Raw genomic sequence first — 18871 nt, forward strand, 5'->3', positions numbered from 1 at the left:
TCAGTTGCCAATTCTACGGAGGTTTTCGGAAGTGACTGAAGCTCCAATTGCACGCGCCGAGACAATTTACGTGGCAAGGAGCATGACGATGGCCACTTGGTCGGCGGCTCTTTATACATTCCAAGGACCACGGCTTTGCCATAATTCTGGGCCCACTGCTCTTCACGCATTTCGAATGTTCACAAACATCAAGAGTCTGGCAACGATTATGGGTGGCTGTTCCTTCGCCAACTCACAATGCGATTGGCAAGGGACGTTCAGATTGATACACTTGCGAATCTGTGCCCGTTGTTCCTTTGGGCTATCGTTACACACGCTATAGATTGTCTGACCTGATAAGATTCTGCCTTATGTTGGCCTTGCAGATGGCAGGTCACGGTCTTGGCTTGCAGAGAAGGATAATGTATTAGACGTGGGACTAATCGTACTTCCCTTGCAGTATTACACCTCCATCTGTCTGGCGACTTCTGTTTAGAATTCACAGGCACAAAAAACTCAATACCATTCCAAGCCTCGTTGACAAGTCCTACTACCATTCCACTATTTATCCCATTCAGATATGCCTACTGCCCTTTGGCCATCCCACAGGGAAATTATATTTCGATTGTACAAATACAAGCGGGAGCAAAAAATTGAGCCAGGTACCTACACTCAGTATCGACATATTAACGAAGGATGCCGAAAAGAGTATATGATTGACCCCATCTCTTTTCTGAAATGATGGGAAGCCCTCGGGCTCTTATCCGCTGCCATTTCCCGCCCCATCTTATGGAAGATCGACCATTTATTTGGCCAGGGGTGCCCCAAGCCATGTTGCTTTCATTATATTTCCGCCTTACAAGCATGCTGCAGTTGTGGCGATTATTGGGTATAAATTCAGAGCAGACAAAGCGACTTTGACTATACAGTACAAACACGCTCACCTTGATGCTAGAGCGAAGCAAGACCATGCAACGTTTGGAAATCCCAGGGGGCCTCGAGCGCGCGCGCGCATTCTGCGTAATATTGCAGGGTACTCGGGACTCGTGGGAGCAATGGTCTTGTCTCCCTGTTACATCGCCAGCAGCAGAAGTTCCATATGCTTGGGGTTTTCAAAATAGCTGGTATGACTTGTATACCATAAGTTATGCTTTTTCCCGTCAGATTTACCGGACAAATCATACCAGGTGCTCGCGTGCAACTGGGAGGGACGCAATCTGGTAGCACGGAATACCACCTCTGTTAACCACGATGTATACACGTTCCACCTGTATTTGGAGGTTGCAGATGCCAAAGGGGATACCAGACAGAGCAAGTACAGCCGAATCGATTTCTCGAGGGGTGTGGCGTGCATTGCAATGGCGCGCAACACACCACAATGAGAGCATAGTGACGCTTTCGATGTCGGCTAACGCCTGGACTGACCGACCGACTTGAACTGATATGCAGGAATGGGCTGCTGAATGACGATTTGGCTGGGGATGAGAGGTGCTAGAGACGCACCAGCAGCTGCCACGACAGCACCAAAAGCATCAAATCTTTGTGCTACGGGGTGTTCGTGAACTGCACTGTGGGGAAGACGCGCACCTTCAGTCAGGTCAAGTCAGTTGATGAAAGATGAACCCCCTTCAATCCTACTCATAATAAATGCTGCCCGCATTGGAGGCCGGGTCTAGCCCACCGTTTGGTTGGCAGCAACGATGTGTTCTCCACACGGCCAGCATCTAGGACGAGCATCATGCAGCCCAGCCATGCATATCGCTTTACACTTGCACGCGGACGCCAGCAATCCCCACACGCCAACATCGCGTCGTGTCACCATAGACGGCCGGTTACAGCCATCCACCAGCGAGAGCCATTGAGGAGAAGGAAGCAATGGATTGGCGTTTCCCTTACCCTTCCGGCTGCTACTGGTGTCCAAAGCCTGTCGCGGGGAAGAAGGAGGACAAGGAGGAGCTGATGGGGGGCATTCCAGCTAGCTGGAGATTGGGTTTCTAGAACCTTTCTCTTTACACTTGGCGGCTGAGGCGGCGGGCTTTCCCGAGTTGCGCCTTGGCTGATGTCTTTTCTTCCACGTCAGTCGCCGCTATCAGCACCAGTACTATGTACTGCTGCTCTCTTCTTTTATCCCGGCGCTGGGGCTGAAGAGGAACTGCTCGGCTGGTGCGCTATCCGTCTCCGCGTGGGAGCCAGTCTTGGGTGCCTGGCAATGAGAATCCTTCTTGCCGGTACAGCATGGGCATGGGCGTGGGCAGGAGACATGTGGTTGACTGTATGCGTAAGTTCATTGTGGACTGAGCCATTTTTCCCTTTGGGCAGGCCGAAGGGAAGAATGTGACGATGCTATATTGGCTCCATTTCTTTCTTGTATCAGCATTGGCGACTTCAGAAGTGCGCGCTATTACCGAGCTACCACCATCGCTCTCCACCGCGATCCTGGCGCCTTAACCGCTTTCCTGGGGCGCTGCGTATCTCGATCTCCTGACCAGATATTATGCAGTGAGAATAAGCGGGCGAGTGCACCAAGAACCTCTGGGTCTCCTGCGGCTTCTCATCATCCTGTTTGTCCGGCTGCCGGATCGGGTAACTTAGTGGGAAGCGGTTTGTGCCGCGCAGGGCTGAGGGTGGCTTGAGCTGCTTCAGCTCACCAGCTTGCACCAACGATGTTTACTCTTTCACCATCTCATATATCATCTTTCTTCGTATGTGTGTTTGTGTGGTTCAGCCAAATTTACTCCGTCCCATTGTCGAAAAAAAGCTGCCGTCAGCCCAGCAGCCGGCGAGCCAACCAACCGCCTATAACCCTTGCTTTGAACTGGACGCGCGACGACAGAACAGCAGCAGCACTAAAACATGATGCCTTGTGCGTCTTATCCCCTTTCTCTGGCAGAATTTGTCCGAGTGAGGCTGGCCTGCAAGTGGTTACTTTTTTTTATATCTGCTCCTGCAAGGACGCTTCGTGGCTGGCTGGCCTGCTGCAGCATGCATGCATGAGCGCTATCCGTCTGGCTGCTGGTATTTATGCAAAGTCCCATCTCTGACCACGTATCTCTATGCAGAATACTCAGATCTACTAGATACAACCACGTCTTGCGGCATTGTACTCTGTAATTGGCGAAGGAGAGAGAGAGGCACCGCGAGAACGGATGCAGCAACAGCGGGAGCACAGGAGGCCTGGATTTTATACGAGCTCCTATTTATGGCCATCAACATACATATATACGTCACACGGTCTGTCTCTCAAGGGGATCGCTCCAGAGTACAAATGATTTAACGAATATACAACGAAAGTGCCAGTGCTGGAAAACGAGAGAATCATCGATTGGCCCAAGCAACGCTCAACTTTGGGATCCATAGGCTGCTAAAGTTGGCCTTGATGTTTTCTTTCGTATACTTACCCATACCCTTAGTACCCCCCAGCTCCAGCTTTCTTGCCAACAGGGGAGACACCCCGGTGATGTGAGCTGGGAATAGGGGGACCCTACCCCTTCGCTTTCGGCAATCGCTAGACACCTTGCCCCATAACTGTTGGGGCTGTTTATACATGCGTGAAATGAGAAACGTTGCTTCACGTTGTTATCCGATACCAAAATATCCTGAGCATTTGCTTGCTATGCTGGGTCTCTGCAGGTAGTAATGATTGGGATTAGGGAGGGGGGTGAGAGCCTGGCAAGACATACTAGCAGATATCAGCAAATACTGGGATCTGTACCAAACCAAGCAGCTTGACAGATCTGTGCTGTGGATACGACCAATTTTGTACTTCTCAGGTACGAAGTACAGTACTTGTCTCAGAAAATATACATGAGCGATAAGTATCGCCTCTCAGCCTTCTGCTTAGCTGGAAATATTTCTGGGACGGATAGCGCAGCTGGGAAACAGGGGCCTCGGTGAACTCGGCATGTCCTTTGGACGCCGCAGTATAACTATTGTTACCACTGGAAAGACCCAGATTATCGACATGGACGTGCTTCTTACGGACCTAATACTCCGTTTACAGCCATGGGTTTATACAACATGGATGAGCAGATAATGCGGCGAGCATGATATAGAGTGGGCTACATGCACTTGTACGTGGCGCAACGGTGCAGTGTAGCAGCTTGTTGGCTCCTCACGGCTAAGTCCTACCGAACAATCACCACGGCACAGAAACCACCAGGAATTGAACATCACTCGCGGACAATATGGCACGCGGTGCGCATGAGGCATCGTCGGCGACAAACTGCGCCAGTCTATCTAACGCTACTACTCCTAGTACTCGGCTGATGGTTCAAGGGCGGGTATCAACTCCGGCACGGTCCTCGCCGGCTTTATGCTCTTACCCATACAGTCATTTCTCTGTCTTTTAGTGCGCTGGAATCCTGCTCACTGCCATCACATTTTGCTTCACACGCAACGACTGGTCATGTCTCACTTGCTTTTAGCACTGGTATGTAAGGCTATGCTTGAGCTAATTCTGCAGCTACAGCCCGCCTGTCTTATGTACGAGCAGCAGTAGCTCTGACTATGAGGTCTACAGTGCTGGGTGAGCTGCGGCCGGATTTTGACGACCCCCGTGGATGATCTTCTAATATTGGAACATCCACGATGGCTTTGATTCGGCGAACGCAAAAGCTAGCAGACCTGAGAACTTCTGCTCTCCTTGCAGATCAGGCGGCGGCAGAAGGGGGCTACCTCATGCCTACCTATCAATGATTGGCCTAAGGACCAGATACACATACGCATGCAGGAGCGGCAAGGCATGTAAGCTCGAATCCATCAATAGAATAAATCACAGCAAGCTTAGCGGGATCGGCATGGGCGGCGAGCGACATGAACACGCCGAGGATGGACTGGGAGCCGCTTCGTGGCCATAGAGCTGGCCGGCCACTGCCAGCACGTATTGCGGGTCGCTGCATGAGAGCTTAGGATGCTGTGACTGACAGCTTCATCCCGCCTGGGGATCAAAGGTTCTGCAACGCGCTCCCGTCAAGCACATGCCGTTCAGGGCGCCATGCAGCGCAGAGGGACCTGTGAAGAAGCTCGCCTTACCGAAACATGCCAGCTCGCGATGCGATACGACGCTGGTTCGTATCTCCACAAGGCCATGCCATTTCACCAATATCTCCTGTTGGGCGATGAAGTGGCCGAAGTCCCTATCGACCCTGAGAAAGTGAACAGACGCTGACTGCATGTGCATGCGTCCGGTTGTCTGATGCAATCGAGAGCTGACGCGCCGATGCTTACCTGTACCTGTACGCGTACGCCCACGGTCCAGCCGCCGTTTACGATATACTTAGTACTGTCTATTATTGTTACTTTGAAACAAAAGAAAGCTCATAGAAACAAGTACCCGAGCAATCCACGTTGCAATAGCCTTTACAAGGTTCGTAGAGGAAGGAAATTGACAGCTTAGGTGAGCCGATGCAGTGAGCAGCGGCAAACACAGACGGGCGTGACTGTCTGAGCTTGCATATGGCGGGTTGTATGGCGGGCCAGGCATTTTTCCAAAGGAAACAATAAAGTGGAATATGGTGCCGGTGGCAATACTGCTTGGAGAACGGACCAGAGCAGAGCACCCTGCGTATGAGCAATCGCACGCAGGACAAGCTGCTTGGGCGGCGTGCCCTTTCTAAAGCACACTCCAGGAGATGGTCCGATTTCAGTGCTGCGCATGCATGCACGTATTTGCAGCTGTACGCGACAAATCCTACGCAAACGTTGTCGTGCCATTGCAGACAGAGTACTCAGTCTTCGCAAGCCATACTTGCGATGGCATCCGATCTGTTTCCCCCTCCCATCCGCCGGAACTGGCTCCGGCATGGCTGGCGGTCACGGCTCATCGTCGCCCAGTGGATCATATGAGCTTCTAGGGCGTCTAGCTAACTACCTACCTTGTGCGAGTGCTACCCATATGTTCATGCAAAGTATGGAGTGCGAGTGCTCGTTTCGTCCCGTCCCGTGTGTCACAGAGGGAAAAGTTTACGACGACCCACCCGATGGCTCGATCTGGTCAGACTTGTGCGGCTGCCGCTACAGAGTATGCATATGGTTCATACAGTATATACAACGTCATTCCGAAGGAGCCATAACCCACATAAAGGATGAAGGGATGCCGGTAAAGCTCTGAAGAACAGCATCCAGATTCCTGGTTGGATCACGATCGGGTGGCTCAAGGCCGGCAGGCTGCCTTGGCGCATGATTGACCGAAAAGGAAGACATTTCTCCGCTCAGGGCCCTCATTCGGCAGTAGTGGTGAAAGCTACAGGTATCATTAGTATGCAGGGAATGTTCGCCACGGCAGCTTCGGCGACCAGCCTCGCTCTGCTGTTCCGAGCAGGCATGGATAAGAAACAGTTGCTACTTTGGATGGTAAGTCAATTCCCCCCTGGTCGCTGACTATTATCAGGTACTATTACTAGCATTGCCTTTTCCAATAGCTTGGTACCCGAATCCCTGCTGATCCTACAGGCTCCCACTCATTGATCCCTTGCCTCGGGTTTCTAATCTTTTTTCAGCCCAGATGTCCAGCTAGCAAGGGTACTGCTGCTGCTGTTGGTGGTTTTTTTTCTTCTTCTTCCTTTCTGCCTTTTGGGTGGTGGGCTATGCCATATACAGAGCGCATGAGTTACGACAGGTCGTGTCCATGCCTGGTACTTCTACCTGGTACTAGTACTGCCACTTGCTGAATTCAAATGGGGGAGGCGTGTGCATTGGAAAGACGGGATATGGCCTAATGCGCGCGCACATACGGTCTCGTGTACCGTAAAACGATTCCAACGCAGAGACGGGCGCAGAGGAGAAAGGCAATCAGCTCCGTGTCCACCCCAGCCCGTTTTGTGGACAATCTCAGGGGGGCCGGGAAGTGAAAATCTGGGGAAATGCCATGCTCTTTGATGCGTAGCTCCCTCCCTGCTGGGTCCCCGGTAAGCACGACTTGTTGCTGTGCCTGGCTAGGCCTCCCACTAGTACCAAGGCCCTCCGGATACATACTGCTAACCAGCGTGCCGGAGACGACCAAAACTACAAGTTATGTTGGCTTTAGCATACGGGTAGCCCGCGGCCTGTCGCGAGATGACACCAGGAACCGCCATCTAGACCGCAGATCAGAAAAGAACTACTGCGTAGCAGAGAAAAAGGCAAAAGACTGCATTAGTTTTGGACAGCGCCAGTGCAATCTAGACTCAAGCGAGCCTAGTTTTGCCCTTTTGCCTCTCTTCAGGAGCTTGGCTGGGAAGAGCGGTGGACGATGCTCGTGATAGGTCACCGTGAGTGTGAAGCTGGTAGTTCTCACATATCAACGTTACAGCTACTCGTATCAGTTACACTGGCCACAGAGCCAGCCGGTCGTTGCTTTAGGCAGAGAAGGCACTGCAGTAAGAATAGCAATTTTCCGGGGTCTGGGAAGTAATCCTCCTGAGACAAGCTGCTTACAGTATGGTGCCCAGCTGCTATGAGGCTATCCCCTGTGTGTATCTATTAGTCTACACGGCAGCTGGGAACGGAGGGTTTCCCGTTGCTGCCTTGTTGTGTATGTGTCGGTATTAGCAATACTAATACAAAATACAGTTCTATCGCTTTTTTACAAACAAAATGAAACAAAAGAGGCTGACGTGTCTTTGCAAGGCTGATGAATATCATGCACTACTGCAAAGACAGGGCAGGGGGGTGCTTATTTGTTGTTGTTTTTTATACTACTACATGTACTACGACCGGGAAGAAAATCCTTGTAGGTTGTGCTGCTAGGAGCAGTAGTACCGTCCTTCCTGCCTAGTGTCTCCGCGCGCCGTCGAATCCGTCCGCGGAAAGAAAGATCACGATGATCATGTTGCGATTGGGGGCAGGGGGGAGGGTGGTCGCTTGTTGAGTTGATATGCATGCACCACCACACTACGGCTACCAGGTACTGCTACCGGTACCGAGTACATACTACTGCCTCTAAGCATGACCTACCTCTCTACTCTTACGATTAGGCAGGGTAGTTCTCGTACTGGGTAAATGTTGGCAGCGGGTAGCAGTCTTCTTGGCGAATGCAGATTGTCGGGAAGGGGAGGGGCTGGGCAAAGGAAAGAGTCCGAGAGAGCTGAACCGAGCAGAGCTGAATTACAAAATGGACGAATCAATGACTCGGAGTAGGGATGCTTGGAGAGGCCGGTGAGTCAGGGGCCAGGCTCTGTCTGGGATGTAGGCAAGGGAGGCAGAGGCAGCGAAAGATACGAAGTATATACATCTCAGGTCTAGGCAAGGAGGGAGGGGGAAACAGAAGGAAAGAAGGCTAGACAAGTATCGGACGAGAATGGCGAAAGTGCTAATGCATGTTGTTGTTGTTGTTGTCGTTGTTGTTGTTGTATCTTGTTAACTTCTATGAATTTGTATACAGTATAAGAGAGGCGGCAGTATAAAGTCGTAGATGGCGGTGAGAGCCGGTGTTAATGGGGGCCGTCGAATACCGAAGACCAACGGAGTTTGTCTCACTTTGCTGGTTGATCTGGCCGGGATTGGGCTGTACATGGAAGTTTTTGATGGAAGTCCTTTTGTTAGCGAGAATCAAACCTCAATGGAAGAGAGATATCATATGAGACGAGAAACAAAGTAATGCAATTTCTTGGTAGTTACGGCAACACTAATAACTCAATTGCAAAAAAAAAGGCAAAGAGCAAGAAGAAGAAGAAAGGTAGAAATTTGCCACCCACCCCCTTGTGAATAGAGTAAAGCCAACAAGATAAGAAAATATTGAGAAGGAAAAGAGAAGAGAAAAGAGAAACTCGCCCGGTTTCCACACAGCCATCTCAGCATGCAAGGAACGAGTCATGACAGCAAAACTATTGGAAGGATTGGAGGGAAATTGCACACCTCTTTTTTTTTTCTCTCTTTTTTGAGTGTGGTAAGTAAAGTTTTTTATTTTATATTAAATTAAATTACCAATTTTTATTTAGGGTAAGGTAATGTAGTATCAGATATTCAAGCAGAAAAGGATAGCAAAAAGTTGTTTGTTCACATGGGCTGTATGTTCGCACATACCGGGAACTGCCATCGGCAGATTTTGGAAAATCATTCTAGAAAACAAGGTTGTATACGGAGTAGAGGCGAACTGACAAGGATTAAATGTCTTTTGACGTCTCGGCAAGTTTTAATTGAGAAAAGGAATGAGAGAAAACACAGAGAATCCCAGAATAGATAAAATTACGACATGCCTATTGCTTTCTTCACTGTGTAATAAAGGGGGGAGATGAAGTGGCAAAAAAGGCCTCCAAAAAGAGAAAAAAAGAAATTGGACGAACGGGGAATCGAACCCCGGACCTTTCCCATGCGATGAAGCTGAACCCGAAGGTCGCTTGATGCTAAGGGAAAATTATACCACTAAACCATCCGCCCATGTCTTGTTATTGGAGGTATCGCGAGGACAAGAATCTGATGAAGCTATCGCGCGAAAATCCTGACCTTTGCCCAACCTTTGCATCTATCCTCTGTAAGAATTGGGAAAGGTCGACAGGGGAATAATTGATAGAAAACATTGTGGTATTCGAAAGCACATTATAGAAGAGAAAAATTGTTCATCGTATTCATTCGTTCATTGCGCCAAGTTCCGTCATCTAGCTAACGGCTCTTTGGCTCTAATCTCCTTGATTGTTCCCCTCGTTCTCGCATTGTCCTCAAAGCTGGCATGAATCAGATCAATTACCTCGTCCACCGTGAAATACAGGCTCAGCTCGCTGTCACACCATAAATATTTGACTTCATTGAGGTTACTCTGCAGCACTTCGCCGAGATACTTGAGACGCAACCAGTTTGGCGCATATTGAGCTGTTGTTGGCATTTCGTCTGGCACTGGTGCAGTACCAGCCAGCTTGCTGGGTATAAATAAGTCGTCAAGCTCTGTTGCCGTGGCAATGAGCTGGGCAATGCTAAAGGCCTCCTCTTGTCCAATAGAAGACATCTCTAGCACGTCTGAGATAATTCGCGACGCAAGTGAGTCTGCGAGTGACCCGACAGCCTGAGACCACACAGATCTCTTCAAAATCGGCTCCCAGATCGCAGCAACGTTTCGAATTCGTGCTGTTCCAGCCTCGATCGAAGAATCTTTGTCGTCTTGCTGCGCTAGGCTCTGCAAACCTCCAAGAAGGTCGTGCAATATCGTCTTCTGGAGGCTCATTTCATTTGCGTAGCTGCGGTTCGCAAAGCTTTTGAGTGTCCTGACATCATTGTCGATACGAAGCATGCTCCGTGCACGAGGCGTTAGCTCCTCGCGTTGTTTCCAGGTCAGTGAAAAATCAGATAGTTTCTCCGCTAGATACATGGCATCGTTGTATAGGAACCTGCATCGTTTGTTAATTATATGATGAGGTTGAAAGTTTGCGGCGTTACTGGACTTACATGTTGCCTCCAGCGTCTGACGAGTAGTAGTGAGGTGAAATGGCTCGGAATAGTGCCAATATGAATGTAGGCAAGCTGAACAAGCCAGGTGCCGTCACGGTTAGCAGACTGTATTCATCACTGTCCTTTGTTAGAGCCGCTGCGTCTTCCAGGACGGAGAATATCAGTTCAAGAACGGGTTCGGGCATTGATGAAATGCTGTATGTCTCTTTGAAGACCAGTTCTCGTGTTTGCTCTCTAGCTTTCAGGCTTGGTCTCGCCTTGTGAGTTGTTGACGTAGGTGCCGGAGCGGGAGCTACAGGAGCAGCAGTGTCGCCATCATCACCCCAGCCCCAGGCATCGGCGCCATCATCCTCGTCTGGTGTTTTAGCAGGATTCTTAGCTTCTGCTATCTGGTTCGCATCTTCGTTTGCATCCTCGTTATCCCCCCAACCCCATGCATCAGCACCGTCATCTCCATCCTCTGCTTCGGTAGCTGCTGTTTGCGCCGGCTCTTCTTCTTTTTCCTTGCTCGCATCTTTATTCGTGTCCTCGTTATCATCCCACCCCCAGGCATCTGTCATTTCGTCATCGCCTCCGCCAGGCGCATCATTCTGGTCGTTCGCCTTGTCATTATCCCAAGCTTCTCCCCAGTCCTCGCCCCAGTCGTTTGTATCAGCAACAGCTCCGGCTCCCGTTCTAGATAACTCCTTACCCTCAGCTATGGAAACCATCTGTCTTTCAATCTTTTCAACCCGCTTTGACTGTCCAATGCCGCTTGTAAGATTAAGTCGGACGCTGTTGAGGGAAGTCTCTCTGCATTTTTCAAGCCATATTGTAGGTGCTTTACTGGCCCAGTCTTGAATCTGTTCAAGGCCAGTGTAACCACTACGTTGTAACTCCTCGCAAAAGTATTTCAATTTTGAGACCAAGGCCTGGAACTGATCCAAGTCCCTGAGTCCTGAAGGAACAGCAGGGTTCAGCCATTCTCGGGTCAGTTTGGATACGATGTCGTTCATCATAACATTTACCAAGGGTTGCAGTAAATCTGCAGGTAATTTCTGAGAAATAAATGTCAGAATCCGCTCGAGATCAGACAAAAGAGACTCTACTGAGCCATCGGCAGACCCCGCAAGCTCCAGCACGTCTCCTTCTACTTTGATGCCCGGGATGTTTGATCTCATAGTATCCATGCGTGGTGATACCACTGCTGTATCCAAATTGTGCCACAGCTGCTCCATTCTCTCGTCAACCTCTTTATAAGCTTGTAAGCCAATAGCAGCATCTTCCAGACTCATTTTTTCATCTGTCAATTGTGAGCAAAAGTTGCCCAAAGGGAGGAAGATGTATATGTAAGTTGCATGACAGACCTTCGCGCGTATTGTAAATGGCAACTTTGCCAGAGTCGGTATCAATCTGCACAAGGGTCTTCCAGACATGGTCAAATACTTGATGAATGTCAGATTTCAGCTCAAATGCTCTCAAATCCAACAGCTTCATGACTCGGGTTGTCTTGCTGATCCCCATGCCGTCAAGAGCTGTCCAAGATTCTTATTCCAAGTTAGCCACAGTTTATTGAAAGAATTGGGAGAATACACACTCTCAAGCAGCCGCAGCGAATCCAGAACGCGCCTTTCCCGACTTGCCTGCTCGACGTCCGTGAGGAGCTGGTTCACATGTTGGATCCGTCGCAAGACGCTGTGCATCTGCTGGCTGTATTGGACCTCTCGGTTTAGAAATTCGGCTTTCTCTTCTGCGTCTTGGATTGCTTCTCCCGTTACTTCAGGGGCCTCTGATTGGAGGATGATCTCATTGGCGATGGTTTTCGATCGAATGATGTCCTCCTGTAAGACTTTTGAGTTTCTAACCCACGAGCTAATGTCATCTTTCGTCTCTTCGTTGATGGTATGTATTTCGGCCTAAATTACAATGGTTAAAAACAGATCCGTTGCTAACGCGACAACAGCTTCAATGGTAGCTTTGGTACCTCAATATCCACTTTGGCTTTATCCAGAGCTGCAATCGTAGGGCCAAGATCAGTCCCTGAAACGGCTTGTAGTGCGGCTGCATCTTCGGGGAAGTTCCCGTCCAAAGTAAACGATACAACGGCGCTGCTGAGCTGCTGCGGCTCTGTTGCTGTCGCCATGGTAGCGTCCACAATAACCCTTGGAAGCCGCAGCTATGACGGATGATTAGGCGACTGTCTGCCTGGTGACTCGATGAAAATGGCAAGGATTAGCCTTATTAAATAGCATCAATGCCGAATCAGGTATTATCTGGCATCGCAGGACATGGTAGCAAATCGTTGTGGCTGAAGGCGCGTCAATTTGCGCAAATCTGGTGAGGTTCGCCTTTTTTGATGATGCCAGCATTTGAGCTCTCAGGTACCAGGTCGTAGCTGGCAACTTCAACGTCACTCGGCGTCTGCTGCGCCACATGCAGCTGAACTGGGCGCCTCAGCTTATACACTGACAGGTGGCTGGCGGCGTGTGCGCCTAGGCGGCTAAACCCCTCTTTCTGTGGCGCAGGCGGCCACATGTCACTCTCAACTGCTTCTCTGGATACCCCACCAACCACCAACCACCAACCAGCGCAAGCAACGGGCTCCATCTGGACGAAACAAAGCACTTGGCGGTACGTACTTTGATATTGTTCTGCTGTTGGCAATCCTTCGACTAGACAGGGATCAAGTGTTGAAAACCCTTTGCTGTCAGACGCGAGAGACTTGCAGACCGTTGGGCTCGTCTTCTTAGGCCGGAGGACATTCCATAAGCAGTCTCGACAGCCCCTCATCTTGGATCGCGGGCAGAGATCTTCTCCCTTGCACCTCCAGTAGTTGGAGCTCACCAGAAATCAGTCAAGGAGAGACATCGCTCAGGACGTTTCCTCTTTTACGGACAGAGCGTGGTTTGCCCTCTCTTCACTTGCTAGGGCGTCGTTGTGTTTGGTGAGTCGCTGAAACGAAACATCCCACATGCCCTCTGCTTCTTGTGTGTTTTGCGAACCGCCTCACCGATCCGCTCATCGTCAACTGCCCGCATTCTCGTATTGAATAGTCTGAGTTGGAAGTCATCGTTTGGCTTCTGCGCAGCACTGCTGGAAGACTCTCTTAGATGCTTCCAGCTAGGTTTACGAATGTGATCTTACCGCTTATTGTCGCCATCATCAGCGTCGGCGGGTACTTCCTGTTCATCGGCGACTATGGCCAATCTGTCTACGCATTCCTGGAAGGCCACCTGCTGAGGTTGGTTCCTTCTATACTCCTCTGTCTAGGTGGTCCATGCAGGCATCATTTGCCACTCCTGTCTCTGTGCACAGATTCTTTGAACCCAACCCATTCTTCACAATCATGCCACTTCTCCCTCACATTATTTTCTCCTTTCTAGGCACTCAAGTGTAGTGACAAGGGGCTGGATATTGACTGTCATTGCGATTGTACTAACATACTACTGCCTAGGTCCGGCTGGAACGGGCGTTTCTACTCGCAAGACTTCAAAATGCCTTCCCAAAAGTTGAAGCCTAGCTTCCGCAAGGTGCAGAGTTTTCAGACCGACTATGCTCCCTGCACAATCACCCAATATGTCTCTGAGCGAAGTGGCATGCAGGTCGTAGTCGCCGATCGCAAGGGCCCCAAAATCAACGGCTACTTCACACTCGCTACCGAGATTTTCGACGACTCTGGTGCGCCTCACACGCTTGAGCATCTGGTCTTCATGGGCTCAAAGAACTATCAGTGGAAAGGTCTGCTGGATAAGCTGTCCTCTCGAGCATATTCTGGTACCAATGCTTGGACTGCTACCGATCACACAGCCTACACCCTTGAAACTGCAGGTTGGGAGGGCTTCGCCCAGATCCTCCCTGTCTATTTGGAGCATGTGATTTTGCCTACCATCACCGATGAGGGCGTTGTCACTGAAGTTTGGCATATCGATGGAGAAGGCAACGATGCTGGTGTTGTATACTCTGAAATGCAGGCTGTGGAAAATCGCAGTACCGAAATCATGGACCTTAAAGCTCGCCGACTTTTGTACCCAGAAAACGTCGGCTTCCGCTACGAAACTGGTGGTATGACGGAAGCTCTACGAGTACTGACCCCTGAGCGTATTCGCCAATTCCATCGCGATATGTACCAGCCGCGCAACTTGTGCATAGTCATTGTCGGCGAAGCAGACCATGAGAATCTCCTGGAAATACTGGATACGTTTGAAGAAAGTATCAAAGATGATATTCCTGCTCTTGACTCCGATTTCAAGCGACCATGGGTAGAGTCAGCTCAACCGCCGGCTCTCAAAGAAAGCATCGTCACGACAGCAGAGTTCCCCGAAGAGGATGAGTCCGTCGGCGAGATTCTCATTGGCTTTTTTGGGCCTCACTGCGCTGATGTGCTTGCTACCTCCGCTTTGAACATTTTACTTACTTACCTTTGCGGCTCATCTGTCTCTGTGTTAGAAAACATTCTTGTGGAACGAGAGGAGCTTGCAAGCTCCGTCTCTTACTGGTGGGATTCACGGCCGAACTCACTCATTTGGCTTCAGCCTACTGGCGTAGAAACGGAAAAGCTGGAGTTTGTGGAGAAGCGCCTCTTCCAAGTCCTTAAAGATGTCGTGTCGAAACCATTGGATATGAACTATATGACAGAGTGCATCCATCGAGAGAAGCGACAAGTCAAATATCACGCTGAAACGTCAGAGTCTTTCTACTCTACCAACATCATATCTGACTACCTCTTTGGAAAGCGTGACGGCTCAACACTCAAGGATTTGGCATCAATGGCAGAGTATGATATTCTTGAGAAGTGGTCAGACGAAGATTGGCGAGCTTTCCTGAGCAAATGGATGGCCGATGCTCATCACATCTCAGTCCTGGGTAAGCCATCTCTGCAATTGGCCATCAAGATGAAGAGCGATCACGAAGCTCGAATTGCCAAGCGTAAAGAAGAGCTTGGAGAAGAAGGATTGCGAAAACTCGCCCAAAAGCTTGAAGATGCAAAGACGAAGAACGACGCACCAATTCCCCCTGAAGTCATCGATCGCTGGGCTGTCCCCAGTACAGAATCAATTCATTTCATCGAATCCGATACAGCTCGTTCTGGTCACGCCAAGGCCGTTGGACTTGGCCCTGGCCGTGCGCAGGAACTCATCAATGCGGCTCCTGGTGGCAAACTGCCGCTTTTCCTTCAGTTCGAAGATGTGCCTACCAATTTTGTGCACATTACTCTTCACCTTGGCACAGCCCAAGTCCCTGTTCATTTGAAGCCACTAATGTCAATCTTTAGCGATAACTTCTTCAACACTCACATCACGCGAGATGGGCAGCAAATCAACTTTGAGCAGGTCGTGATGGAGCTAGAGAGGGACAGTGTTGGCTATGACATCGGAAACTCTCGCCAGCTCGGCGATTCAGAAGGATACATTATTCAATTTCAGGTTGAGCCGGAAAAGTATGCTGCAGCTGTAAATTGGCTCCGTACCATGATGTTTGATTCTGTTTACGACCCTATACGCATCAAGGCTGCCATAATGAAAGCGTTGGCCGACGTCCCAGAGTCGAAACGCGACGGGCGCAGTATGTCCTCTGAGGTAGACACAGCTATCCACCAGGACAAGTCAACTCTTACAGTCGCCAGGCGCGTTCTTGTCAAGGCAGTCTACCTCAAACGTCTCAAGAAGATCCTTCAGAAGAATCCAGATCAGATTGTGGAGTGGTTCAATACAATCCGCAATTCGCTCTTCACTTTCGAAAACATCAGAGTTCTCGTTACCGCAAACTTAGAGAAGCTTCCTAACCCCATCACGACTTGGGATCCACTCTCTACAGCCTTGAAGTCACAAAACGGATCAATGGTTGCTATTCCGAAGCCCTCAAGTACCTTGAACGACGAAGGAAAAGCCCCTGGCTCTGTCGGCGCCATTATCGTCCCCATGACGGCTCTCGACAGCTCATTCTCTGTGAGCACTGCTCCTGGACTCTTCTCATTTTCAGATCCCAGGTTGCCGTCCATCATGGTGGCAATCGGTTATCTTGAGACGGTAGAGGGACCCCTGTGGAATGCTGTTCGAGGTGCTGGGTATGCCTACGGATCCTTCTTCTCACGCAATGTTGAGAGCGGAGTCATAAACTACAAGGTTTACCGATCTCCAGACGCATCCAAGGCAATTATTGCTTCGCGTGATGCAATTCAAAAAATTGCCAATGAAGAGGTGCCAATTGATAAACATCTGTTGGAAGGTACCATCAGCCAGATTGTGGTTAGCTTTGCAGACGAGCAATCCACTATGCCCGGCGCTGCCCAGCAGAACTTTATCCAGAGCGTGTTCAGGCAGCTGCCCAAAGACTGGAGCAAGGATATCTTGAAGCGCGTTAGAGAAGTAAAGGAGGATGAGATTCGACAGGCGCTAAAGGACATCATTATGCCTTGCTTTGAACCAGGCAAGAGCAATGTAGTTATTACATGCGCGAAGCTTATGCAGGAGGTACGGTTTTATTTTTCTCCTTCTTATATGAAAAAGAGCTATGCTAACATATTTCATATAGGGTATGGAAACCGCATTTAAGGGCATGGGCTACAAGGTTCAGACCCAAGAATTGAGCCACTTCCACGATGATTATGGCTTGGATGCTGGCGATGACGAGGACGATGAGGACGATGATGACGATGAGGATGACGAGGATGAGGATGAAGAAGCGTATTCGGATGAGGGGAGCGAGGAGGACGAGGACGAGGACTAAAAGGACTCGAAGATACGAGGCCCATTCTCGAATCCAAGCCAGGGGCCTAGAAAACCTGTACTGTAAGCTTCACATAGACTCACATATGATGACATGGGCAGGTAGAATCAACATAAATAGTACAACAATAGCCGTGAAAGCTATTTCTCAATCAGAATCATGATTTATTCTTGAATACCCCCCTCTTCTTCCTTACTTAAGATATCTATCTCTACACACATAGGTTTGATCTATGTCTTACAACTCATCGCGGCCACTGGCTTTGACGACGCCGTCCTCATCCTTCTCACTAGTAACGGCCTGCTCTCCCTTCCAGTTCAGGGCCTTGAGGCGTTCTGAGAGGTGGGGGTGCGAGAAATGATAGCTCGCGTACATCCAGTCGGCATCCATGGAGCTGAGGTTCTGGATTTGCAGCTTGAGAAGCGACCTGGCCAGCTCAGTTTGCATACCGAGACCCTTGGCGAAGGCATCGGCCTGGAACTCGAATGCGCGGGTGACCATGTGGAGGAGGAACTGGATAACGGTATCCATGGGAGACAGAGCGTCGGAGAAGAGAAGGAAGCCGATGATGATTGGGTGCTCGTTGTGGAAGCCGAATGAGGAGTACAGGGAGCGGTTGTTGATGAAGACGGAGAAGAGGCTGAAGACATAGAGGAGGTGGGCCTGTGATTGTGTTAGTTAGAAGGATGCTTAGATACTGCGTAGAGCAAGGCGAGAGAAAGATTATACCTGAGAGATGCCAAAGAGGCTTGTGGTGTGACCCAACTTCCAGTGGCCGAGCTCGTGGGCCAGGATAGAGAGAACCTCGTCAGTTTCGGACTTTTCCAGCAGAGTATCGTAGATGACAATGTGCTTCTTCCAAGGCAGACCGTAGAAGAAGGCATTGGAGTGAGCGCTGCGCTTGCTGCCGTCAATGACGTACAGCTCGTGCAAGGGGAAGTTGAACCGAGCAGCCAATTCATTGACCTTTGTCTTGAGCTCGCCGTCTTCGAGGGGAGACAGCTTGTTGAACAGCGGCTGGATAAAGGTAGGATACAAAGTAGTCATGAGAACCTGAACGGTGGCGGTGAAAACCCAAGTGTAAAAGACGAACTGGTTGCCAGTCTTTTGGATGATCTTGAGGAAACCAGCGAGGACGGGGGGCATCAGGACGGCAGTCAGGAGGTTGGTCTTGACGATATCGGAGACGAACAGGCCGGGCGTCTGCTTGTTGAAGCCAAACTTTTCTTCCAGGACAAAAGTGCTGTAGATCTTAGTCGGCAAACCGAGAGCCTGCTGGATGAGCATAAAGGTGAAGACGAAGACGATGGAGTGGGAGATTTCGCCGGTGAAGCGCGCGGGCGCCCATTTCAGCAGCAGGTCGCCGGTCCAGGACCACAGTTTTGGCATGACATCGAGTTGGATAAAGGCGAAGTTGACGATTTGGCCCCAGAGGCCGCTGGCGACGGAGAATTCAGCTTTGGCGCGACCGTAGGCTTGCGACTTGTCAAAGTCTTCGCGGGAGACTTCCTTGGCGAGGACGGCGGGGGGCTTGGGCGACTGGAGGACACGGTACTGGCGGAAGGTGAGGAAGGATTCGAAGACGAACTGGCCTAGGGAGAAGCCCAGGACGAGCCTCTTCCATGGGAACAGCGGGCGGTCGAGGAACTGCGACAGGCGCTGTGAGGAGAGCATTGGTTAGCTACTTGATCAAGAGGGTTGTTCAATTGGTTGATTGAGTGATTGTAACTTCTTTAGACGCACCTGTAGAAAGTCCATGATGGGCTGTTGTTTTTCTCCTGATAGAATCAGGATATCAACAGCTTGGACAGGAACTTTTCTTTGTTTATCC

At 50.1% G+C, this 18871-nt stretch overlaps 3 protein-coding genes across 3 annotated transcripts; 1 reads left to right on the forward strand and 2 right to left on the reverse strand.

Annotated features, from left to right (window-relative positions):
- Positions 1-9547: 9547 nt before the first annotated feature.
- TGAM01_v204345 (hypothetical protein) lies at positions 9548-12457 on the reverse strand (the record flags this gene model as incomplete). Its single annotated transcript, XM_018808262.2, has 5 exons — positions 9548-10274; positions 10333-11617; positions 11682-11861; positions 11912-12230; positions 12299-12457. 5 exons carry the CDS (start codon positions 12455-12457, stop codon positions 9548-9550), a joined length of 2670 nt encoding a protein of 889 aa, XP_018658533.2.
- Positions 12458-13808: 1351 nt separating this feature from the next.
- TGAM01_v204346 (hypothetical protein) lies at positions 13809-17156 on the forward strand (the record flags this gene model as incomplete). Its single annotated transcript, XM_024549403.1, has 2 exons — positions 13809-16784; positions 17142-17156. 2 exons carry the CDS (start codon positions 13809-13811, stop codon positions 17154-17156), a joined length of 2991 nt encoding a protein of 996 aa, XP_024405867.1.
- A 121-nt stretch (positions 17157-17277) lies between these two features.
- Positions 17278-18798, reverse strand: TGAM01_v204347 (STE24 endopeptidase; the record flags this gene model as incomplete). The annotated part of the gene is made up of 3 exons (XM_018808264.1): positions 17278-17703; positions 17770-18699; positions 18784-18798. 3 exons carry the CDS (start codon positions 18796-18798, stop codon positions 17278-17280), a joined length of 1371 nt encoding a protein of 456 aa, XP_018658535.1.
- Positions 18799-18871: the final 73 nt, after the last annotated feature.

The sequence above is a fragment of the Trichoderma gamsii genome, assembly GCF_001481775.2.
Source record: "Trichoderma gamsii strain T6085 chromosome Unknown Scaffold_12.2, whole genome shotgun sequence".
Taxonomy (NCBI): Eukaryota; Fungi; Ascomycota; class Sordariomycetes; order Hypocreales; family Hypocreaceae; genus Trichoderma; species Trichoderma gamsii.